Below are 27,051 nucleotides of genomic sequence, written 5' to 3' on the forward strand. Positions count from 1 at the left end.
TGTATATAGACCTATGATCCAAACTGATATTCACTCATATAAGGATTTCCCTCAAAGGTGTTCACAAATAGTAAAGGAGGGAAATGTTTGCAAACAGAGGGACAAAGCAGGATATGAGGATCAAATATAGCCTGTTTTTTCATGGACACAGACTCCCTCAACATATTAAATCTAACAACAGCCAGCACATTTCTACGTTTCCATTTTTATATACTTTAGTTACTAGCTAGTCCTGTATTCTTACAGGATGTTTCTTTCTTTCTTTCTTTTTTTTTCTCATTTTTTCTTTTTAAAATATCTTTATTTATTTATTTTTATGTGGTGCTAAGGATTGAATCCAGGGCCTCATGCATACAAGGCAAGCGCTTTTACCACTGGGCTACAACCCCAGCCCTTACAGGTTGTTCCTTGATAAAGAATTTAGGACTCTAATTAGGAAAGAAATAGTAATAATAAGAAGATATTCAAAAGTAATTGAAGTTTACAAAGTCAAATCCTCAACTCTCCTGTCATATAGAAAGGTAAACAAATCATATACACATAAATACTTATGCAGGCAATGTTATTTTTGCCTCATTCTGTATTTAGTATTATTAAGGTCTCTATTAATGCCCCCCCAAACACAGGAACTTTTGAACATACATCAATTACCTGGAGAAATAAACTCCAAATGCTTATTGTTAGAAATCTGGAAAAGAGATATAAATTCTCTCTTATAGTATTTTAAAAATGGACATCTAAATAATTTCAGTTTGACCTGAGTTAGTAACCTAGTAGTCTTCACTGAGCTGTAACAGTCAAAAAATGTTTAAGTTACAAATATAAAGACTTACATACACATTTTAATTGGAAATAAGAATTTATTTTCTATTACATTTTTTCTTTTTCCTGGCCAAAATGATCTGAAGGAGTCTTCTCTTACTTTTTTATGACAAACATTGTTAGACTTTTCCAAAGCAACAAAATATAACAGAATTGTAGCCTTGAAGACTAATTCTCTGAATGTTTTAATCACAGCCCACTTAAAACCACATTTTGTGCAGATGCACTTTACTAGACGTGATTAGCCTTCTAAGCACTGATTAGTCAGTGTTTCTCAAGTCGCTTCTGGATGGCCTTGACACCTTCTCAGTTCTCCTCAACCTCTTCACTTTTTTCCTCTAGAGTTTTCTTGGCTTAAGATAATGGCTTGAGGAAGATCACAGAAGACTTAGTGGTTTTGTGCTAGTTTTTAAATGTTGGACAAAGTTGAGCTGCTTGATAGTGACTCCTTAGACTGTTTCAGTGCCCAGAGCTGGCCCAGGAGTCTAAGGGATCCCTGTGGTTCCTCTTAGAACTCAGGAGTGGAGTCCATTCTTCCACCAGCCCAATGCAGTGGCTGAAAAAGCACAGGAAATAGATGGTACCGAATGCCACTAGTTAGAAGAAATTTGCATTTAATAGTGCAAATTTAATGTTGTAGGCAAAGTATTTCCTTTAGCAAATATCTCATTTACTTAGCACTTAGGGAGAACACTGGATTTTATAACCTTAGTTACCTATCTTTATGGAAAAAAAATCTTAAATTTGGTATACTCACTTCCTCTCAATTTCTTTCTTTTATAGTCAGTCATACATGCTTTGTAATCTAAATTTCTTAAATTCATTTAAAATCAGGGCGGGGGAAAAAACCCAAGGGGATAAAAATAAGCTCAAAGTAAACAAACAATTTTGCCATTATACTTTCTTCTGGATAACTCTGTAAATTTTTCTTGCATTTCTGATCTGTTTCAACACTGCAGAATAATACACTTATGGCTCAATGGTGAAGCAATGTGAAGATGAGTGATTAAAAACTGGAAACCAGAAAAGGAATATAAGTATAAATCAAACTTTTAAAATTCTAGTAATACAACAGCTTCTTTCCTTATGTATTCTGTTTACTGCCACATGAATTCACATTTTGGTTCTAGAAGGCCATGCACCATAGGCCTAGATAACAAAGACGGCTTTTGTAGAGGGTAACGCAGAACTGGTTGCCATTATCTCCTGGTGGAGCACTTGCAAAAATCTCCTGGAAGCCTACCAAAATTATGTCCTGATTATTTGTTTTTTTGCATTCCAGGGACCATGGAAATAGAAAAGGATAGAAACATGGCATGCTTTTTGAGGTTTCTTGGGCTTGGTAGTAGAAAAATAGGTGTTTTCCTTTGGGGCTTTTTGCAGTTGAGTATGGTGAGGCTGAAATATCTGAGGTTAAGTTTTCATCCTCCTCAGTCTTTAAGGGAGTGGTAGGCTTTGGCAGTCCGGCTGTTGACAAAATCTGTCTTCTTAAACTGAGCCTTTGGAAAAAAACAGACAGAAACATGAAAGGCAACACAATTCTCACATAAGAAAATGCAGTTTTCTAGTGGTTTAGTGCCAGGCAGGTCACGGTCACCTGGCTCTGTAACTGTGACATGCTGGCTGTCAGCGTTCTTACCTTCTTGTAGGCGTTGTGGAGCTCTGTGTGTGCCCACAGAGAATACAGCAGCACAGAGGCAGCCTTGCTGGCTTTGCTGGGGGCATAGCTGGAAAGAAAAGGACAGGGCAAGATGTGTGAGGGGTTTGGATGCTGCCTTCCCATATTCTGTGTTTTCAATCACTGCTTTGGCAGCCAGAGGAGGCGGTTGAGAATGGGGAGATGGTGCACCACTCTTGCTCTCTATTTGTGGTGCTGGGATGGAACCCAGGGCCCCACACACTCTAGTCTAGTGCTCTGTCATTGAGCGCCTCCCAGCCCTTACCTTTAGTTGTTATTTTAATCTTTTTAAACCACTAGGGCTGTGCTAATAATAAGTATTTTATAGAGCAAATTCCTAATACTTATAAGGAATACATCTTAGACATGTTACAAATCCCTTGAATTTACTAATAGAATACAATTTACATTTGTATATTTATGATATGTATTTGTTAAACATCAATGTAGGAATGTATGACTGGATATACATACATACCTCATAGACTCAGTGGCTGTCAATTAATAAAAGAAATTCTTGTGGCAGCACTTGTTAAAATGGTTTCAGAATCACTTTATGTCTTAGAATAAATGGAGAACTCGTGACTGTTTTAAATCCAAGTCACCACTGAAGTTGACACTGATATTTGTTTTTGATGTTCCCTTTTAAATGTAACCTCAATTTCCTATATCTGACCAAAGATCAGTGCCTTCTTGGATCTCTTTCTCTCCCAACACCTCATTAATACATGGTTGAATTTTCTTTTTTTTAAACAAAGAAACAAAGGTTGTGTTTTTTCTGTCCCTCTTCCACATCACAGGAGTTGTAAACATGCAAGCAAGAATCCAGAAAGCCAGGCTGTGGGGAGAGGAGCACGCTGAGGTCAATCATCAGCTGAAACCCTTGCTCCTTCCTGCCAGCCCTGATTTTTAGTAAGTGATAACTGAATATAAATAAATCCATGAACGCTATGAGTCTCTAATACCCCAAACCATAAAAAGTTCTTAAATTGCAAGGTGGTTATATTCATAAAATTTGTTTATAAGTTGGTTGTTTGGCACTTGGGAACTCGTTTGTCCAAAGGTGTAATGTTGTAATGATAATGAGTTCCCAGGATAGCTCATTAATGATAGGTCAGATATTTAACACTCAATTGGGAAAGAACAGCAGGAAAAACAAAATGCCTGTTAATTTTTTTTTTTTTGAGAGGTCATGTGAGGTCCCACTCATAAGCAGTCCTTCAGGGCAACACACAAGTGACAGTAGTACATCCCCCTAACTTGCTAAGCTAGAAGTGTCCAAAAGTGATGTTGTATTCCTAAGGGCAACAACTACTATATCTGAATACTCAATTAATTAAAATCATACTACCTTAGTATGTATTTACTACCTTAGGGAGGTTTGCTTAGAGTTTAGGTGTCAACTTGGAAGACTTGTTTCTGTTTTGTAGTAATAATTCATTTTTTTTTTCCACAAAGGTAATTGCCACCTGTCAGGCTCTGGGAAGAGGTGAATGCTCTCTGTTTTTTGGGAAATGATATTCAAGCCAGGGCTCCAGGCTTGTTTTTGATCACCTGGCTCTGTGGTACTCTTTCCTCGTGAGCTTTGCCAGAGGCAGGTTACAGAGGACGACAGAGATCTGCCTTGGGCAAGGTGGCACTGGAGGGGATGACTGCTCATTCCTGGATATCCCAGACCCCTGTTCTCACCTCCATATGGCTGAACACACATCGGTCTACTACAGGTAAAGTCTGTTTACTAATTAAAATTAGGCAATGTTAACGTTTTTTTCCCCTGGTTATTTACAAAGATAACTTATAAGGCTAGGGATGTAGCTCAGTGGTAGGGTATTTCCCTAACATGTACCAGGCCCTGGGTTTAAACCCTAGCATTAAAAAAGAAAAAAAAAATTCTTGTATTTGTAGGAAGATAACGAGTCAAACAATTCTGAGAGAATTGTATGAAGAGAAAAAGATAATAATTTTTATATTCCTTCCCATCCATCACTCTAAATTAACGAATAGTAATAATTTAGTTATACCCAGAATTAGAAATGTGAGATGATTTATATGACTGGGACTTCTGTTGGCAAAAAGGGAATCAGATGTGGAAGGGATGTTACGGAGAACACTGAGAAAGCAAAAATTTCTTGGCAGCTGCCATCCACTGCTCTCACTGCTCAGTCTAAGCTGCCACAGGATCCAACCTTGTCTCTGCTTCTCTTAGATCACAGTGGTGGTGCTGGGAAACTAATTCATGAGGTCGATAAAATGCTGGAATACACTTCCAGGAGAAGGTATAGAGTTTGACCCTCTCTTGATGGATATAGGAGAATGGACAACCATGTGGGCTGGCTGATTCAGTTCTTCACTTGCCTCATCACTGGACAGTCTGGGCCAGTTTTGTGATTGTGTTTGTAGCCATTCTGCCCGTGGTACTCATCAATGGCACATTCATAACTAGAATACTTACACTGGGGAGGTGGTAGGGAAAGGGGAGACTCTGATGGGCAGATACTGAAGGACTTACGCGTCGCCTGTGCTGATGGTCATAATTTTCTGCAGGCCCCCTGTGTTCAGAAGGTCTCGTGCATTCTGGTAACTGTTTTGGATTATATTGTTGAGGGTGTAACAGGCGGAGGCTGTAGTTTCAATGAGAAGGTCATTACTTGGGACTGTGTCGGGAATTATAGACACCAAATCGGGTAAGGTTTCTTTGGCTACAAGATGACAGAAAAGACACTTGATTAGAAAGATTTTTCTTAATCCCAAGATCCTAATACATTTGAGTAAAAGACATTTAAAAAAAAAAAAAAAAGGAAACACAGTTCCTCAACAAATAAGAAGTAACTTTTCTAATAATCAAATTTAAACATTTGAAGATGTTCCATGCTCAGCTTATTGAAAATTTTTTCACAAAGTAATTTGTCAAAAGTGACAAGAGTCTAAAAATTTTCATATTCTTCAATTCAGTAATTCCACTTCTGGGAATATACCTGAGAGACTCACTTTAAAAATAGAAAAAGTTTTCTGGAGAGATCTTTCTGATTGTATTATATATGAGTGAAAAATTACAAAAGCCTAAATAGCCAAATAACAGAAATATGATTAGCTAAAATATACATGTAAAGAATACTATACATTCCAAAACACATCTGTTAAGCATGTATAACAGGAAAATGTTTGTATTAATATTCTATGTGAAATATCAGGACTTATGGGTATACATGATTCTATAAAAGAAAATATATGAGAACTACACTAAAATGTTAATAAAAACTGTTTTTATAATAGTATTAATGGTGACCTAATTTTTTTTTCAAAAATTATCTGTACTTCCCAGAGGTTTTTCTTTTCTTTTCTTTTTTTTTTGTGGGGATGGTACCAGGGATTGAACTCAAACACTGAGTCACATCCCCAGCCCTATTTTGTATTTTATATAGAGGCAGGGTCTCACTGAGTTGCTTAGCACCACACTTTTTCTGAGACTGGCTTTGAACTTGGGATCCTCCTGCCTTAGCCTCCCAATCCACTGGGATTACAGACATGCATCAACACGTCTGGCTCAGAGGTTTTTCAATACATAGATAAGCCACTATCTTAAAGAGAAATGAACAATTTTAAATATTCTTTTCCACCATGTGTGTAACTTCTTTGTTAGAACGTTAGTTCAGCTTTTTTTAAATAGTAGCAAGAGAGGTATTAATATTTGAAGATTTCACTATGATTTGTCCTGAGGTCTAAATATTTTGGGCAATATAAATTTGTACTTAAATTTTGTAATAATTCTTTTCACATATGTTTTCTTCTTTTTTCTCTAACTACTTTGGAACTCCTTTTCAAGACTGAGAGCATGTTTTTGTAGCTCATGCTGTTCCCCACAGCTCCTTAATACAGTGTTGTGTTGATGGATGTGTAACAAATATCTTATTGTTCTTGTGTTCATGTGGCACCTTGAACCATGCTTTTCTATTACTGGATTATAATTAGTTATGTGCCTGTCTGAATTTCAAGTTGGACTATGGGTTTCTTAATTACAACTACCTTTTTTTCTGTGTTTCTAGCATCACTCATTATTCCTGAAACAGAGAGGTACTCAATAAAAGGCACTGAATGATATGTTGTCATTAGATCATGACCAGACCTGATTGGCAGGTAAGACATGCTTTCTGCTTAAAGGCCTGAACACTACCATGTCTAATCATCATGGCATAGTGTTAAGATCCCAGAGCTCAGCCTCTGGAGCCAGACTTCTTTAGTTTAAGTCCTGCTCTGGTACTTAATGACTCTGAGCCTTAACAAGCTACTTATCTTCTTAGTGTTGCATTTCCCGAATTTGTACATTAGGTATCATAACAGTATCTATTTCACAGTTTTTTTTCTTTTTTTAGGGAATTAGTGAGCTACTGTGTATTAACTGTGCCCTGCCCACAGTAAGCTCTCAATAGATGCTTGTTATTATCAGAAGCTTTCCTCCTTTCAATAGGTTAAACCACAGTATCAAAGACCTTGAGAACATGAACTTTCCTTTCACTGAATTTAGTTGAATAATATGGAGATAAGCCCAAGAACACTGCATAACAAACACCGGATCAATCTCTTTGAGGCTACAGCAGTGGCAGCAGAGACCCAGGCTGTCCACTTGAGAACTTTGCCCCATCTTCTCTTCCTCACTGTGCCATGAATGTCCACCTCTGTAGATCAAAGTTAAGGTCAGAACTCAGGGTCATGGCTAAGGAGAAGTGGCAAATAAAGGAATTAGAATCTAACATTTTCTATCATGTTTATTTTTCTTAGAAAATTCATACCACAAAAAAGTACGGGAGGGTGTATATCTATATCCATACCTACATTTTTCTTTCTCTCTTTCTCCACACACACACATAGTAGATATCTATATATCTATATTCCAGAGTGGACTGTGGGCCTGGTAGATCTTTAATATTTGGATATCTGGAAACACCCATGTGATGACTAATGTGAACTGGAATTGTAGAGATGTCTACCACTTACCAGGGCTTACACACACATTACTTAATTTGATCCTTGGAAAAACACCATGAGGTAGTAATTACTCATCTCCCTTGGTGTGCAGCAGTTAAGTGACTAGCTAAGGTGACATGGGTTGGCAAAGTAGCATTGTGGGATGCAATCCATCTCTTCTCTCTGACATGTTGCCTATCTTCAAGTTTTTGAGAAAAAAATGTTTCACATTTTTTTTCTGTAAACTCAAGTAAAATGTGATAACTTCATTCCAGGTTGGCACATGGAAAGTTCCCTGGCATAGAAAACTCTCATGAGAAACTCAAAGGATGTATTCTAACAGATTTTCACTCATTCTAGGCTATTAAAACTCAGAATCAAAATAATATGTTACATAAAACCAATATGGAATTTTAAAACTGCATTTATCTTGCTGAGATCTATTCTCTCTTGTTGGTAGAGTGAGGCTTAGCAGTGTTACAACACCTTTCCAACAGTTAGAGGACCTAAAACTCACAGCATTTCTGTCCCAAAGGTACGTGCATAATGTGCACAATAGTTATTTTCCTTGGCAATGTTCTAGAGATGGAGTCAATGTTTTATATGGGCAAAGGAAAAAAAAAAAAGCTAAAGGATAATACACCTCTGTAGAAGCTAGCACAAAAGCCCACAAAATACAATAGGAAGAGCACTTTCATAATTTTGAGAATGCCCATGGCAAGGCTTCTTTTAAATTCAGTGGAAATTTCCAGGCTCTCCTTATATTTATAATGGGCTTGAAACCATTGTACAAAACCTCTTGTCAAGTGTGCTGCTGGCTGTCTTTAAAAATGATGTGACTAAACCACACAGCAAACTTCAATATCCCTGGGTTATTTGTGTGTACAGATTCCAAAACTTAACCATTAAGAGAAACAAATACAAATTTGCTTATAATTTTAATGGACTTTTGTGAAAAACTGAATTTAGGTTGTTAGAAATAATCAACTTATGGAGCATTAGAAAGCATGCATAATTTTAGCATTGTCTTCCTTTTATCTCATTTTACATATTTTTACCTGATTTAACATGCATTTATCCAATATTTCCTGGTATAAGCAAATGAATGAAAAATTATGTTATGATAACTTACCATCATAATCATCATCATCAGAAATGCAGTCTTTCAAACAACAACAACAAAAGACAACTAGGTTTCATTGTATCTATTCTAAAGACATCTATGCCAAATCTGCCACATTCAGGTTCCTTTTGTCTTTTTCTTGTGATTACCTGTCTATTCTTTCTTTTTCCAGTCCAAAACACTGCCAACCTTCTAAAGTAAACAACCACCGTGTATGTTTTCTTGATGTTCTAGAGCAGTGGCGCGTAAGCAGGTCAAATGGGGAATATCCTGAACAATATCTACGTAATTTAAAAAGACTTCACTGAGAGGCATGGCTGAAGGATGAAAAATGTCAAACATCTTGCTTATCTAGTGAAATATTAGTATGGTTTAAAATTTCTCCTCTGTAAGTAATTAAAGCAAACTAAAAGTCTGTGTGTTAAGAGCAATCTAATTTGAAACCAGTAAGAAAGTCTGCCCTTGATGTTATATGGCACAAAAGCCAGACCTACTTACCACCTTCTGCCCTTTACTCACATTTCTAGTTCATCACTGCAAAAAGAATGTGATAGCAACAATGTCTTACTGCACTTATATTTTCAACATGTACCTATGACATGAGGCACTTTACCAACTCACCAATTTCATTCTGCAGAGAAAGATTCCGAGACAGATTCCTCAGGAGGGAGACTGCAGTCTTTTTCACACTTGGATCACCAACGTGCAGCATCTTTCGGGTGTGCTGGAGGCCATTTTCCTTCTGGACAACCGTCTGGGCTACTGATGTTGGCATCTGTTTTGTGAGATGTCCTATAAATGCTACTGCATTTGATTTCATAGTAATATTAAAGTTTTTTCTTTTTTGGTAGATTACTAGAAGATGTTTTAAAAACTAGAACTGTGGGGCTAAGAGCATAGCTCAGTGGTTATTTGCCCAGCAAATATGAGGCCCTGGGTTTGCTCTTCTGCATGCACAAAGTAAAAATAAGCAAATAAATAAGTAAACAAAAATATACATACATTGGAATGTAAATAAACTAATTCCACGAGAGAGAGAGAGAGAGAGAGAGAGAGAGAGAGAGAGAGAGAGAGGGAGGGAGGGAGGGAGGGAGTGAGTGAGTGAGTACGTATGTGTGTGACAGCTGGGCATGGTGGCGCACACCTGTAATCCCAGTGGCTTGGGAGACTGAAGCAAAAGGACTGCAAATTCAAAGCCAGCCTCAGCAACTTATTGCGGCCCTAAACAACTCAGTGATATCCTGTCTCAAAACAAAATATTAAAAAGGATTGGGGATATAAACCTTGGCACCAAAACAAAACCAAATAAAACAAAAAACTAGAATGGTGATAAAACCAGTCCGAAGATACTTTTTAAAAATTCTTATTAGGTTTTCAATCTAATTACCAGATAAAAACAGTTCATTTGATATTTTTAAATGAATGTTGGATTTGGTTAGCGATTATATTTTTCCCATTTATATTTACAAATGCACTGGGTCTGTCCTTTCCTTTTCTTGTATTGCCCTTGTGGATGTGGTAGAATTTAGCCACATAGCTGTTCATCAGCCACTCACTTTTGTGGTGACATGGAATCTGTGTTCTCCTAGAGAGTCAACTGAGCAGAGAATACATTTTAAAGGGAGACGTCTTTGACTATCACTTCAACTTATTTACTGGTGAATGGCTTATTTATCTTTTCTGTTTCTTCTGGGCAGTTTACATATCTCAACAAGCTTATTCATTTCCAAATAAAATCCAGTTGATTCTGAAAGGGATGTTTGGCTTTTAAAGAAAGGAATGTATTGCTTATTAGGTTAATCTGTAATTCTTGGCTTTGAATCAACATTTACAAGTTGCTGGTTGAGATCCAGGTCTACTAGAGGTAACTCAGATTTGGAATTGGGTTGGCAATCACCTTTAGGAGGTTCTAAACATTGAGTAGGCTCTTCCTATCATCAACAAACCTCTGATTCAGGCCTTGGTTTGTATTTGTGACTTCATATTAGACTTCAAATCTATTTGAAGTTACTTTGGGGCTTCCATGCCAAAAATTCGCATAACTCTTGACATTTTTCAGCATGCTGTTTGTCTCATCTAAACACTGTCTGCCCCCTGCCCTCAGCTTTATTCCTCTTTTTCTTATATTTCTCCACTCCATCTTATACAGGGGGTTCTTAATATAGGGTCCAGGGAGAGGATGGGATATCCCTAAAACTATTCTTGTGTTTATATTTGACATTCTCAGGGAAATAGTGCATAACTTTCTTTAGATTCTCAGAGTGTATACAACTCAAGCATGTTTAATTACCACTGTTTCAAAATGTTTGTTCTACTGTCGGATGAATCACAATTTGTCTTTCACTAACTTGCAGAACATTCTCTTAGACTATTTGATGTTCTCTGGGAGGAATCCACTTCCCCCCCGCCATGGCCATCCAGGGAGGAAGCTATTCAGTCTGTACAACTCCTCTGTATCAGGTTGGGAGACAGACTGGGCATTCCTCTCTCTTCCTAATGGCCTGTCTAGATGGCTGTGTCTTCCCTCATAGGCAGAAGCCCTGCTCTTCTCAGTTACTCCATCCAACTCGGACACTGTGTGGAATTCTCTCTGGAGGCTCTGGAGCCTGGTGCACAGCCCTTTCCACCTCTTATCCATGCACAGTTCCCAGACTTCCCCAAAGTCACTGACTTTCATCTTCTCTATTTATCAGCTGCTTGCTCTGGTGGTCACACAGATCCTGTGCTCACCCAGAGATACACTGCCTCTGGAAACATAAACCTGGCAATATTATGATACACTGCCTCTGGAAACATAAACCTGGCAATGTTATGCTCTGAACACATCTTCCCATCCTCGCTCTCCCTCCCTCACTCACTCCTAATTGTTTCTCTTCAGCCTCATCAAGAACCTGAGCCAAGGGCATCACTCAGTAGTAGAGCGCCTGCCTAGCATGTGTGAGCCCCAGGGTTTGATCTCCAGCATACCCCTCAAAACCCTCCAATCCTTTTATCCCAACTTTCATTTCTCACAACTTAAATTATCAATCCTCCCCTGTCTTACCTTTCTTATTTACACTGGGTACATGGACCATCACATCAAATATTACCTTTCCAATAACCTCAACATGCTTCTCATTCTAGCTTCCATTTAACCCATTTGCCAAACTGCAATGTGGGATTCCTTGAGCTTTTTGTCATTTCTGATTTTATATCACCAAACATTGCTAGAGTAAATAGTGCATTTTCACACTGGTACTTCTGCAAATGTATGGTCTCCAGTCTCCAGTGGAATTCAAATGTTGCTGGTCAACCTGCTGTTTTCTTAAACACCAGTGGGGATTTCAAAGCCTTATACTAGAGTGATCCTTCTACAGCTTAATCTGGTTATAGTCCACCTCAGGCTTAACCTTTCCATGACCCTCCACTGCCTTCAGAAGGATGTGCAGGTCTCTTGGTATGGCCCACACAGCCCATCGCCTGGCACCTTCCTCACCACTACTCCTAGTCCTCCAGGTTACAACTCTTCTAAGCTGTGTCTCCTCCTAGTAGACCACATACACCTTGAAAGCAGGGAGCTTCAGTTTCTCTCTGTGCATAAGTATGCTTTCTTGAAAGTTAAAGAGATCAAAGTTTGGTTGCATTCTTAACTACAATGCTGATAAGACAAATGTTGGTTTTATCATTTCACAATTTTATTCAAAACAGAGAGCAGGCTTCTGTGTAACTCCACTAATATTAAAAGCGAATATGAATTCTGAAGTAAAGACTGAATAACATTTTTGTTCCTTATAAGAATATTTTTTTGGGGATGGGATTGTGGCTCAGCGATAGAGCACTCGCCAAAGCATACGCGGAGCCCTGGGTTCGATCCTCAGCACCACATAAAAATAAATAAATAAAACAACAAAGGTATAAAAAAAAAGAATGTTTTTTTTTTTTTTTTTTCCCCTATGGGGATAGGTAATTAAAGATTAGCCATACAATGAACTATTCTGGAGAAGTTTAATCATTCGATGATCAGTGCAAAGAATATAAGCTTAAGGCAAAGAATATAGCTCAGTTCAAATAATTTTTTATGGAATTCATAAATATGTAACCTGGCATAAAAATACATGGAAAGGGGAATAAATTTTTACCATTTTATGCATTGTTTACTTTGCTGGTATAAAGTAAGTGCATGTGGAAAGAAAATCAACTCTTTATTTTGTAGTTGAATTTGCAGAATAGAAAGCATAGATGTCCTTTTAAAATCCTTTCCTTTTTTTGCAGTACTGGTGATTGAACCCAGGGCCTCGTGCACACTAGGCAATGACCTACCACTGAGCTACATCCCCAGCCCTACAGAAGTCCTTTCTAATTCCATGCAGCAGTAGACATATGTTGTTTTTGACTCCCCAGCATTTATTCTTCCTTCATTTGGTGATGACATCTGGTTTTCTGTTGGAGAGCCATTTCTTTACCATTTTAGTTCATATTGTACAAGTGGCGGTGATCCAGTTCTGCCCAAATTCAAGACCCTGGCACACTACCCAGACCTGGCCAACCAAACTCATAGCCTCATGCCTACAGGTCCTGAATGAAGAGACTCAAATCAGGTCAGTGAACCATGTTCTCTCAGGTTTTTTTTTTTTTTTTTTTTTTTTTTTTTTTTTGTGTGTGGTGCTGGTGATTGAACCCAGAGCCCTGTGGATGCAAAGCAAACACTCTACCAACTGAGCTATATCCCCTGTCCTCTCTCAGTTCTTAATAGAACAACTGGGAAAATAGTTTCTTCTTATGGGACGCCAGGCTGGTAAAATGTAAGCCTGAAATAATTCCTAGTTATCTTTGTTACCACATGGGTGGGGCCTTTGAGAACAAAACCAATAGAGGGAAATGGAACCCAGGGATGGAAAAAGCCATAATCGTCCCTGGAGTACCAAAGTCCAGTCAAGACAGAAGAAGACCTGTCCTGAACTTTTTCACTTCCAAGAGCCAACAAATTCCATTTTTTCCCCCTGAAGTCTGTTTAAGGCAGGATTCTGCGACCTATAACTGAAAAAGCACTGAGCAACACAAATATTTATAAGTCTTGCACTTACAGTCTGACCTCATATTATAGAAGCCGAGTGGGGCTGAAGGTCCTGGAGGACTGAAACACTCTCTGGCAGTTCCTGAGAACTGTCTTGACTGAAGTGAGCAAACTTTTCTCTTACCTCATTTTTTTCATCTCTGAACCTAACGTAGGTATGTCTACAATGTCATTATCTTAAAAAATAGGAGAATGGACATGGTACTCACCGGGCCACTCCCTGCTGTGAGATTCTGGAGAGCTCCTAAGGATGCTTCCTGTGTGTAATTTCGGATGCTCTTGGCAATCAAGGACAAATACATCCTTATCACAATGGAATGCCACAGCCACTCCACACCCTTGGGGTTGCTCTTTTCCTCTGGCATTGGCACATCCTGATATTGCTAACCACACACACAAGGGAATCAGAATTAATATACTTCAAGGGACACACAAGCCAACAGACCAGAAATACTGTGTAGAAACACTAACAATTTGCATAATAAGAAGACCCTAAAATAGAAATTTAAAAAGCAAATATGTATGATTTCTAATTACTTAACTCTTAGCTCACAGTAACTATTTCGTCCTAACACCACCCCACACTTAGTTAGGGAATAGTTAAGAAAATTAGGCACAGATCCTTCTAGAATGGTTTTCAGGCTGCTTTTTAAGCTAAGAGCTAAATTGATCAAAATCACTCTAAAGATAAGAAAAACATCCAGAATAGCATCAGGGTTCTGAATGTACCAGTTGTTCTCCAATATACCTCTTCCCAATATACCTCTTTTACTTTCCTGCTTCGACTACCAAAACACCCAATACTTTTGTTGTTGTCCAAGTTCACAAATGCTAAACAGGAGCAGGGCAGATCCTATTTTTTCGGTTTTCGTGTCAATATGGAAATACATGTGTATTTTTTTCCTATGAGGTTTGATTTTAGTGTGTCGCAAGTTTTTTGTTCTTTCAAAATTCCCAAAGCCAAATATCAAGGCTGCTTTTAATGTTTAATCAACATATGTACTTTTATTTGTACTGCACTAAGGTTACTTCCTAACCTACAAGGTGTACAACAGTATGATTTAGAGGCTCACAGTGCATTTCTGAAGTCAGATTGTTGGGAATTCAATTTTATTCCCTCCACTTATTTGCTGAATTAATCTAGGAAAATTAATGAACTTTTCTGTTTCCTCACTGGAAAACAAAGATTCTAATAATACACACCTCATAGGATTGATATGAGGATTAAAAGACCTTAAAATAAAATAGTGCTTGACATATATTAATTGCTCAGAAACACACACACATACACACACACACACACACACACATACACACACACACATTCTCATTTTGGTCTCCCTGCTTCTCTCTGTCCAAGACCTCCCAATATACCTCTTTTACTTTCCTGCTTCGACTGCCAAAACACCCAACACTTTTGTTGTTGTCAGTCTGGATATTCCGGTTTTGAATATAGATACTCTGGGAATACTTCTCTGGGAGCTCTGCCTCCAGCTGGTAGGAGAGGTTATGAAGAATGCACACACAATTCTCTGTTGCCTGAGAAAAAAAAGGATATGAATATTGTTCACATGCATATAGATATCCTTTGGGTGCAATTTCCTAGGGCTTCTTCAGCTCTTAGAAGGCTTATTTGATGCAACTGGGTATGCTTGGATGGGACAGGGCCGGGGAGGGACATCTGGGTAAAGGGAATGACTGATTATGGCTGGAAAGGCTAAGGTTAGATCATAAATAATCATGAGTACAACAATGAAAGTATGGAAGCTGGATTTCTTAAAACAATGGGGAAGCTTCCTAGTTTACTTTTTCTTTGTTCTCTAGAGGTGCTGGGGACACAGACCATGTCCTCCTGCATGCGAGGTAGATGCTCTACCACTGAACTACTTCCCTAGCCCTCTAGTTTACTTGTTAGAGTGTATCTAGAACAATTTTATATTTTAGGTACATAACTTAGTAGCCAAACTGAGTTGGATAACAGGAAGTGATATTATTTATAGGGACCAATTAGGAGGCTATTGCAACAACCAGTATGAAAGATGCATACTCGACAGCAATGCTAGCACAGAGAAGAGTGGATAAATTAAAAGACTTCAGAGGTAGAATGTGATGTGTTGCCCAGTGGGTATGGGATGTGAAACAAGGGAGGCTGTCCAAGATTATTCAGATTACTGTCTTTTTGGGGGGGTGAAAGGTCATAATTATTAAGGATTATATAGAGAAGGATCAAGTTTGGGGCAAAGGGAAGAGATGAATTTAAGTTTAATGCTGAACATTTAGTATTTGGACACCTATGAAACATCCACATTTAGCTGTTAAACAGATAATTGGAAATTTGGGCCTGAAAAATAAATAATAAGACTAGATAGGTTTTAATATTTCTAAGCATGTATGGAAAATCCAAGACTTAGCAAACAAGTCAGTGAATAAATCTAAACTCGTGCAGCTATTCTAAGAATATTCTGAAGCATTTTGGTAAATCACAATAGGTAATTCAACACATGAACTACATTACCTTGTCATCTGGCTGGTAATCTGCAATGGTTCCTCTGACATAATGGACCAGAGAGTCAATGAGTCCATCACACCTTCTCATCACTTTCCTCCCATCAGGGCCAGCTGAACTCATGTTTCTATTAAGACAAATAAACAAGAAACCCTACGTCTTAGGCCATGCATCCCACAGGCATTTACTTTGAAGCTTTACTTGATGCTTCTTCCAGTGTTTTGAAATGCCAAATTTGTATAAATTTGACAGTTGTCCTGAGACCAATAAATTATCAACTGCCTAATGGCTGTCATAACTGAACACAACTTCTCAACATATCCAGACAACACAGAATAACATCAATGCATTTTCTATCTACTTCACTTCAAGTACCAAGCTCAAAGCATTATTTACTTAATCTTCACCCCATTTTGAGAGGGTAGAAATGAGGCAAGTGTTTTGCAATTAAAAGAACAAATGGCAGATTGGGAGACTATCTTCACCACATGTACCTCTGATAAAGCATTGATCTCTAGGATATATAAAGAACTCAAAAAACTTAACACCGATAAATAAATTAATAAATAAATAATAATTAAAAAAAACCCTAAATAACCCAATCAATAAATGGGCTAAGGGACTTAACAGACATTTCACAGGAGAAGAAATACAACTGATTAATAAATATATGGAAAAAGTGTCCAATATCTCGAGCAATTAGAGAAATTGGAATCAAAACTACTCTAAGATTTTATCTCACTCTTGTCAGAAAGGCAATCTTCAAGAATACAGGCAACAATAAATGTTGGTGAGGATGTGGGGGAAAAGGAACACTTATACATTGCTGGTGGGACTGCAAATTTGTGAAAGCACTATGGAGATTCCTCAGAAATCTGGGAATGGACCCACCATTTGACCCAACTATCCCACTCTTGGTTTATATCCAAAGGACTTAAAATCAGCATACTATAGTCATGCAGTCACATCAATGTTTATAGCAGCTCAATTCACAATAGCTAGACATGGAATCAACCTAGGTGTCCCTTAATAGATGAATGGATAAAGAAAATGTGAAATATATACTCAATGGAATATTATTCAGCTTTAAAGAAGAGTGAAACTATGGCATTTACCAGTAAACGGTTGGAATTGGAGAATATCATGCTAAGTGAAATAAGCCAATACCACAAAACCAAAGGCCAAATGTTTTCTCTAATATGCGAATGCTAATTCACAATAAGGTGGGGGGACACTAGGGAAAAATAGCGTTACCTTAGATTAGGTAGAGGGAAGTGATGGGAGGGGAGTGGAGGGGATATGGGGATAGGAAAGATAGTAGAATGAGACAGACATTATTACTGTATGTATATATGTGACTGCATAACAAATATGATTCTGTAACATGTACACTCAGAAAAATGAGAAACTATATCCATCTATGTATGAAATATCAAAGTGCATAAATACATTCTACTGTTACATATACTAATTAAAACAAATTTATAAAAAAATTGAACAATATGGCACATTAGAGATAGCAATACACAGGCTGCTTGAGTTCCAGTGTGTTTCACATCTCAATTTTAAATAACTTACGGTTGCTGTCAGCAACCGTATCAGTAGGTATGAGGATAAACAAATTTTGATAAATATTAAACAAACTGCTTTAAAATGTGATGATCACATAACTAAAAATGTAGAGATGTCAGAGAAAACAGTTTCCAATGTGTAGGACCCGAGTCAAAAGCATGACCTATAAATATCTTCACACTTAGCCTATTTCTAATTTTGCTAAGCATGACACCCTTCTATAAACAGTAACCAAGTCTGCAAGTTGAGGTTGCTTCCTTATAGAGAAATGAAGCTTATCGAAAACAGCAAAGTAATGCATTGGGGATTACATTACAGATGCAGACCGCGTGATTTCAAAAAGCCTTTCTGCCCTCAAATACTGCTTTTAAAGAAATAAATATGCCCAGCATTATATAAGAACTAAAGGAAATGGGGATCCCAGAGAGTTCTCCTCTGTAAGTTGAATTCTGTGAAACTAACAATTCTTGATGGCTGTTTTTAACCCACAAAAATGGCAATCTCATGACTCAATAGTTGAGGAGATAAGTCTAGTACACTGAAAACTTAGAATATACTAATCATTTAAAGTTGTTAAATTGATATAAGGAAAAAATTTTTTTTGGTACTGAGGATTGAACTCAGGGGCACTCAACCACTGAGCTATAGCCCTGACCCTAGTGTGTTATGCTTCATTTAGAGACAAAGTTTCACTGAGTTGCTTAGTGCCTAGCCATTGCTAAGGCTGGGTTTGAACTCGAGATCCTCCTGCCTCAGCCTTCCAAGCCTCTGGAATTATAGGTGTACACCACCATACCTGGTGATATAACGAAATTTTTAATTTTAACAAAATCCTTTCTGTGATTTTGGTTCTCATGTGATTTTTCTAATTAAAGATTCACTTCCTTATTTATTTATTTTGTGTTTTACTAAGGACCAAAGCCAGGCAGTTGCACATGCTCAGCAAAGTGAAATAAGCCAATCTCACAAAACCAAAATGCTCTGCCACTGAGCTACATCCCCAAACCCCTTAAATTTTGCTGTATTTGAAGAAGTCTGACACCTTGTTAGTGAAACAAAACAAAACAAAACACAGAAAATGAGTTTGTTGACTGGAAAGAAAATGAATTTTTATGGTAGCTTTTTGTTAAGAAATGATCATTTAAACCAATATGCTTTAAGTGCTCTCTTGGAGTCCTTTAAGAATGATGGAAACTTAAGAAACTTGACAGAAATTGAAAAAGCACATTTTCTGCCTCCCAGTTTTACACATAAAAGAAAATGTGCTCCAAAGAGTTTAAGTTACTTTTCCTGGTGACAGCAAATTAGTGGTAAAATTGGGATAGGAGGGCTATTCTTTTTTTTTTTTTTTTTTAAGATAGAGTGAGAGAGAGAATTTTAGTATTTATTTTTTAGTTATCGGCGGACACAACATCCTTGTTTTTTTGTATGTGGTGCTGAGGCTCGAACCCGGGCCGCACGCATGCCAGGCGAGCACGCTACCGCTTCAGCCACATCCCCAGCCCTGGAGGGCTATTCTTCATTCTGTGCTCAGGGTGGTCCCAGAAGAGCAAGCCTCATCTAATTTTCATTCAGGTCTGTCATTTGTTCAGCAAATACTGTATGCCCCCAACCACGAGAAATGTTATTATATGCTTTAAAGTCTCTCTGACCTTTTAACCTTTGGCTTGGGGAAATGGCAGTAGTTTGAAATTGCTTTGACAAATCAAAAAGTCTGTCTTGTTCATCAGCTAAGCCCAATACATACCTTGCAGATGGGTGACTTAGCTTTGTTTAACTTCAGGGTGTTTATTTTGGGTCAGAATGGTAATTCAATTTGGCAGTACTAGCAGTTCACACGTACTAACTGTTGTCTTGTAGCTTGGTATTATCCAGACTCTACTTCTTGAAATGGGACTTATCAGGGGTTTCTGGCAGTTGATAACTTTGCTGACAGAAAGTTCATGGAACCCCATTGCTTCAGTGTTCGCTGCTGCATATTAAAAATAGTTCCCACCTTACTCAACTACCAAATATGAAAGATAACTGCAGATTATTTCATACCTCTTAACCCATTAATAGAAGTCAGAAAGTAATTTGTTATTGTACCAGTCTGAGAAAAACCAATAACTGTAGAAAATGACATCTCTTTCTAAAAGTATTTTTCAAGAACTAATCCTTAAATCTATGGGAATCAGAGGATTAATATGGCTATGCTTAGTCAGAATTGATCCTTTAAAAATGTGTCCCCTGAGTCCTGAAAAATATTTATTACTGTTTCTTATATGTAATCCAATGGAGGCTAAATAAAACAAGATCTAAGACTTAAAAATGAAATATACCAAAACATTCATTTTATTGAAAAAGAAAAGAGAATGAGCCTCCAAACACAGCAGTTACTTGATAATGATTATCAGTTACTAATAGAACATATGGAAAATGTTTAATTTGGTGTCTGTGGTTTAAATTTGGCTAAATTAAGGGCTCATTTTTCCTGGTATACTATAGCCTAAGTTTGAGAAATATGTGGGTATCTTTAAGGAAGCATAAGCTATGTATTGTGGCTACTCAATTTTTAAAATCAGGTCTTTGGCTTGGGGTCTGCAAGGTCGGGACCAGGGCCTTAAGGAGAGGGGGGAAGTGATAAAGGAGATGAGTCCTTCACAGGAAGGCAGGGCTTTTGGATTTCTTTATCTCACGGGGCTCAGAGGGGGCATCAGCTTAACCTGCAGCCAGTGTGTGATACCAGAGAGAATTTTTCTGGCAATATGATTTGTAACGGGGGTGGGGGAGACAAAATTTGAACCTTTGTATGTCTCTAAGAGGTCACAGACTTCAGGTGTCTTATCTATAGCAACTCTGTGACTCTTGACCCTCTCTAAGACCACTTATCTCACACATTCCTGAGTGTCACAATGAAAAACAGAAAAGAAAACAACACATCAGGGACCTTGCTATTATTCAAAGGAAGAATGGTATGTCTCTGCTAAGGTTAATGTGTGATGAAACCTTAAGTTCATATGGTAAATTAAAGAACAGGCCATGTCAAATGGTAATACTAGCTGCTATTCACTGTGCATGTTAGACATTATAGTAGGCAACTTACAATAATCTATAATTTTCCAAAATCTTCAAAATTAGGGTACCCAAGGGATTCATTCAGAACTCAGACCTGTGACTAGCATTTAAAATCAGAACTGACTGCTTCTAACAGGATTTCTACTGGCCTTTCCACACTAGGTGTCTGTGTGTGGCTGTGTGCAGGTATGTTCTCAAATATGCCTCGTTTTCCAGCTTTGGAAAGAAGTTTGTTATAACACAGAATATCCAAGCTCATTGTCTAATGTGTAGTCAAGTGACCTGGGAAAATGATGAGCCAACAGGAAATGTTTATAGTACAAGATTACAGCTCTACAGTTAGTTACCAGGACATGAGAATGGCAGAAAACAAAAGGTCGATGTGCACTTTTTCAAGACACTTCACCAAGAAAATATGACTTGAAGAGGCAGAAATTTCTCTTTTAAGTAGGGCTATTTCTATTTGACAGTGATTTCTTACTGATCCACCATGTATTTGTATATTATATACAAGACCTGGTGGCTATGGTACCAGTTCAGCCTACTGAGATAGTGGCCACCTCAGTGGTTTCAAAAAATTGTAGATGCAGATTTGTGTTCACCAATCACAGGCTTCCGAATACCACGTTATAAATGGTGCAGTAAGGCTCCAAGTAGTCCCGGTCCATTAAGTGCTTGACAGGCAGACTAGGAGTCCCTTCCAAGACCAGAGTTGGCATTTGATAAGACACTGGCTGATAAGGAAGCAACCTTCTCCCTCTTGTCATTTGAGATTTAGGTCTAGGCTTTTGTTTGTCTCTCAACTGATATATGTCAAACAGTTGGGCCTTGTCTGTTACAAACCAAGAGAAAGCAGGAGAGGCAGCTTGTGGTTGCACTCAACAAAAGGGGAGCCTCATTTGAACTGGCAGAGGAACTAAAACTCTATGCCAAGAGAAGAGCTTGTCTGTTATTCTGAAGTCAACATTAGTTCCTGAAGGTATCAGCAAACATCAGCCAAAGTCAACTATTAAGTCTGTAAACAGAAGCAGCACGGGGAGGTAGAACAAGGCCATACAACCTCTACAATGTGGTCCTTTCAAATCAATATTAATCATATAAAGATATGTCAGCATCTTCTACACATCAAAAATGAGGAGGGGGTGGGAAAAAAATCCTTGAGCTTTGCTTTCCTGCATTTCTGGATCTTCTAAAAGCATTCTGTAATCAATTCAGCCAGAAATCATGTGGTGGTGGGCAACATTTGTTTCCTCTTGATTAGCTGGAAGAGATTGTTTAAGGGTAGAATGCCAAATTCCATTTTAAATTGATTATAAACAGCAAACTACACTTAAAAAAATACACAGAGGAGCCACTGCAACTTGAATAAGCATTCTTAATAGTTACAGGAGATGTCTGGAGTGTCAGAGCAGGATTAATGAGATGCTCAAGACCTACAGTAGAATAATATGTCCAGATATTTTGCATCTCCAGGATAGACACTGACTTTAAACCATAGGACAGTGACAAAGCCATTAGTCATTTTGTATCAACCCACTCATTTTTAAAATAACATATTAAAAAATTTAGGGCCTGGGGTGAAGCTCAGTGGTAGAGTGTGTACTTAATATGCTCACAGCCCTAAATTCAATCACCAGCAAAACCCTTATTTATTTATTTTTTAAGAACTTCAGTCTGCAATGATAGTGTTAAGCTTTTTTTTTTTTTTTAAAAAAAAGACTTCTTGTGTCATAATATATAGTTCTTAGAATATAACCTACAATTTAAGGTATACACAGGAATTTTTCTTTATATATTAGGATGTTTTTTAAAATCTCTGACAAAGACACTCTTGGGAATTTTCTTTTCTGTCCAAGACTCAACTCATCAACTAATCAATGCAGAAAAATAGCAAAAATAATTCTTTTGATATATTAAGTAAACATTATTGTTTCCTTCACTTCTTCCTCCCTGTTATCCCTATTCATGTGTTTTCTTTAACAATTATCTCAGAATTAGGCTCCAAGTAGGCAATCAGTATTTGTGGACTTATAAGAACATTTCTCTAGCAAAGAGAAATGTGTGTAATTTCTAGGAAGATAGTTTTATTTTTAAAAACTATCTTCTTTGTTATTTTTAGTTATATATGACAGTGGAATGTATTTTGACCTATTATACATACATGGAGTACAACTTCCCATTCTTGTGATTATACATGAGTGGACTTGAAGGACAGTTTATAATGTGGATTGATCCTGCAAGTATGAGAGGACAACAGAAAATTTAGTCTCAAGAGAAGAGACCTTTGCAAGGGGCTTGGTTGGATGCAGATGCACTGCTCAATTCCAAGGAAACATGTATTTTTTTTTCTATACTGGGGATGGAATCCAGGGCCTCATGCTTGCTTGCCAAGTGCTCTTCCAGTAAGCCACATCTCTAGCCCTCTTTTTTCCCTTTTTTTTTTTTTTTTTTCTCCTGAGATTCAGCTTCCCTAAGTTGCCCAGGCTGGCCTTTATCTTGTGATCCTTCTGCCTCAACCTCTTGAGCAGTTAGAATTACAGGTGTGCACCACCACACCCCAGCTGAGACACATACTCACAAAAACACAGGATTCGGGGAAACTTGAGGGGGTGACCAAATGATCACCATCATATTGGTTTTTTATTTTGGTACCAGGGATTGAACTCAGGGACACTCACCACTGAGCCACACCCCCAGTCCTTTTTTGTATTTTTAATTTAGAGACAGGGTCTTGCTAAGTTGCTGAGGGCCTCGATAATTTGCTGAGGCTGACTTTGAACTCACAATCCTTCAGCCTCAGCTTTCAGAGCCATTGGGACTACCAGTCATGTGACACCATACCAAGCTATATTGGTTTTGACTGATTGATTTGTTTGCTTTAAAATAACCACCTAACCCCTTTGAAGTTTAGTTTATAAAATAACCATTTTTTAAAAATCAAGACCTTATTTACCCATGAAAATACAGCTTATACCTTTTAAATTTACATTAAGAGAAGTTTATAAAGTAATTTAATCCATTAAACTACATATTTGCTAAATATCTGAAATAACCAAAATAAGACATGGTTATTACTGATAATGTAACATAATTAGAAATATTGCCAATTCCACTAGTAATAGACTTAATATTGCTGGTGTTTACATATCAGGGCTGAAGAGTTTGGATAATTAACTTAGTAACTGAGATTAAGGTTCATAATCAATTGTCTTTCTATTTCTAGATAAGTCACTCTCTGGGTTGAACTCTCTGGATACTTCTACTGGGTTTCCATTTTTTTTCCACTGCTTCATCTGCCATTCTTCTAGTTTCATAGTAAGTTATTTTCCAGAAGTAATTATATTTAGACTATGATTTAAAAAAATATTTTCTGGCTTGCTTTTAAATCTATATTCCTATGGAAAACCAAGAGAATTATCTGTTTATCAAGGAAATTAGATCTCCATTTATTTTATAATCACATTTATTAATGTTTTATTATACATATTGTATTCTCTTAGAATTGGGAGGGGAACTCCCACTCAAGTGAGGTAACAAACTTGCCATTCTTTACAATATTTTATTTGAACTGACAATGTTATGGTTAGTCCCTAATTCCTGAGAATTTGAGTATCAATATGTTTTTTATGAACTTACAACAAATGCTCACGTCAATTTTTAAATTACAGTATGTCTGAAAAAATATTAACGTTAATGTTAGTAAGAAAAACCATCCAGATATATGTATTAACTCAGGTGTGAATACACTGAAGCCCCGTTGCTCTGCAGTTTGATACCATTTAAATACTTTTCAGATGTTTTATTTTAAGTATATGTAATTATAACTTATCCCGACTGCAGTGATGTTATAGACTCCCACTTAATTAAATATACTTTTAATTATCTGGGATTATGCACAGGGATAGACCTGTTACAGATATTTAGAAAAAAGGATGGATGAGCAGAGTTAACTGGAATGAAAATGCATAATTAAGAAATGTAGCTGTAATAAGGCTCCAAAGTTCGTTATCCAGATATGCATAAAAATTAAATTTCAGTACATTTTGTGTGTGTATATGTTTCAGAAGACAGGTATAACTAAATCTATTAAAAATTTACACAGGCCGGGCATAGTGGTGCATGCCTGTAATCGCAGTGGTACAGGAGGCTGACATAGCAGGATATCAAGTTCAAAGTCAGCCTCAGCAAAAATCAAGGCACTAAACAACTCAGTGAGACCCTGTCTCTAAACAAAAATAACAAAACAGGGCTGAGGATGTGGCTCAGTGGTCACGTGCCCCTGAGTTCAATCCCTGGTACCCTCAGAAACATTCTTTTCCAGAGAGTAACTGATTTAGATATTCCACATAAAACTGCCTTTAACTCATGGCTAATTTGCTTTCTCTACTATTTCCTACCCCAGCTAGATTTATAGTAAAAAAGACAATGGAATTTTTTTAAGACAGTCATAAATTTTAGTCAATTTATGTTATAATAATAAAAGGATATTGTACATTCATCAGAACACATTCACACACCGTGACATGTGAGAGAAAGTGAGTCCAAGTCATTTGGAGAAGCCATTAATTACCAATTGCTTTTCCTCTTCATACACAGGCATAAAATATATTTGAGGAAAAAGAATATGTTTTATTATATGCTATGGTAGTATGTTATCATTTTTTCCTATCATCTTAAACAAAATGACAAATTCTGGGGTGACTTTCATAATGCAGAACCAGACTGTGTTGATAAGATTAAGGCAACAATTTTATAAGCCTTTCTTATAAGTAAATGATTGATAAACTATACTAAGGCAAAATGAATTTTCAGGGCTTTATCAATGGATATATTTTTTTTAATATTTATTTATTTTAGTTCTCGGCGGACACAACATCTTTGTTTGTATGTGGTGCTGAGGATCGAACCTGGGCCGCACTCATGCCAGGCGAGCGCGCTACCGCTTGAGCCACATCCCCAGCCCTATCAATCGATATTTTAATATGGTTATTTAAAAATAATAGAGAAGGATTAGTTAGTTGATAGAATATTGAGCTAAGGACTGAGAGGGACATTCAAAAACCTACTCATCCTTTCACAGCTCCTTAAGTGTGACTTTCTCCAGAAAAAATTTTCAGTCCTCTGAGTAAAGTTAGTCAAGCAATCCCAGGCCCCCATATCAGACTATCTGTACTTCTTTTATACTTCTTGTCAAAGGAACTGTCATTATTTCCTCCACTAAACTCTGATTCTTCCTGGGCAAAGACAGATCCCACTCCCCTTTGAAATCAGGAAGCTAAACATGCTTGGAATATAGCAATCATTTAATAATTACTCAAAGAATAATGATAGGGTTGGAGAAAAGCAAGAATAAAGACCAACCAGTGGTAAAGGGCCAAGAAGGATGCACCCTCAAATTTCTGATGACTGATTTTATAATTGTGGAAGCACCTCTGGTACTTAATTTCTTCAAATGAAGAATGAGAGTATTAACAGAGGCTGCCTAGACATGTTTGTGTTTGGCCTAAAATATTTTCCAAAACTTTGACTCTCCCTGCTCTTGGGGAAATCATTCTCTCCCCTCTAGCCCAAAAGAGCTGCCATTGCTCCTCACAGTCTTATATGCCTGCCCACTTAAGTGCCTGCCTGAAGACACTTTAATTTCTTACCTCTAAATTTCTTCTGTCTCTTGTCCTTTAAGGGAGGAAAGAAGAATGAGAGAGGAGAAGGAAAGAGGAAAAAAAAAGAAAAGAGATGAAAGAAACCATAATTATTATATAGAGGAATGGAGAAGTAATGATAAATCTTTGTTAGAAATTTCAGACTCATCCCTAATAATAATCATTGGTTTTAATTATGCTATCTCCATAGGTTTTATAATCAATGAGGTGGAAGATACAGATTTAATAGCCAGGTCACATCAACTCCCAAGGATCTGGTAGATGAATTCATACTAAACAGAAAAAAAAAGCGGGGGGCTTATGATTGTGTGTGTATGTGTGTACATGTGTGTGTATAGAGGAACTATGGCTTTTTTTTATTAATGTACAATTTTATGTTTGTCACATAAATCTTGGAATTTGAGATATTTGGAAGAGTATCCTCCTAATTAAAATAAATTATCAAATATTTTAACTAAGTTACATTGATTACTCCAAGTAAATTTAGATTATTTTGGAAAAAAAGGGATATTTTTGTAGGTTTTCTCCAATCACAACAAGCAACACACTGAAATTTCATAGTATCTTGCAAGAAACCAAAGGAGTTGTATGGAAAAATATGCCTATATTGGTTTTTCA

At 37.3% G+C, this 27,051-nt stretch overlaps 1 protein-coding gene across 1 annotated transcript in view; it reads right to left on the bottom strand.

Moving 5' to 3' along the window:
- Positions 1 to 2,053: 2,053 nt before the first annotated feature.
- Pkp2 (plakophilin 2) overlaps positions 2,054 to 27,051 on the bottom strand; it is a 66,022-nt gene continuing 41,024 nt past the window's right edge. Inside the window, exons 7-13 of the mRNA XM_076852763.1 lie at positions 16,154 to 16,271; positions 15,013 to 15,177; positions 13,848 to 14,021; positions 9,207 to 9,360; positions 5,010 to 5,199; positions 2,462 to 2,549; positions 2,054 to 2,321 (exon numbers count right to left, since the gene is read on the bottom strand). Coding sequence (XP_076708878.1) covers positions 2,253 to 2,321; positions 2,462 to 2,549; positions 5,010 to 5,199; positions 9,207 to 9,360; positions 13,848 to 14,021; positions 15,013 to 15,177; positions 16,154 to 16,271 — 958 coding nt within the window. The 3' untranslated portion in view covers positions 2,054 to 2,252. The remainder of the gene's footprint in view (positions 2,322 to 2,461; positions 2,550 to 5,009; positions 5,200 to 9,206; positions 9,361 to 13,847; positions 14,022 to 15,012; positions 15,178 to 16,153; positions 16,272 to 27,051) is intronic.

The sequence above is a fragment of the Callospermophilus lateralis genome, chromosome 4 (genome assembly GCF_048772815.1).
Source record: "Callospermophilus lateralis isolate mCalLat2 chromosome 4, mCalLat2.hap1, whole genome shotgun sequence".
Taxonomy (NCBI): domain Eukaryota; kingdom Metazoa; phylum Chordata; class Mammalia; order Rodentia; family Sciuridae; genus Callospermophilus; species Callospermophilus lateralis.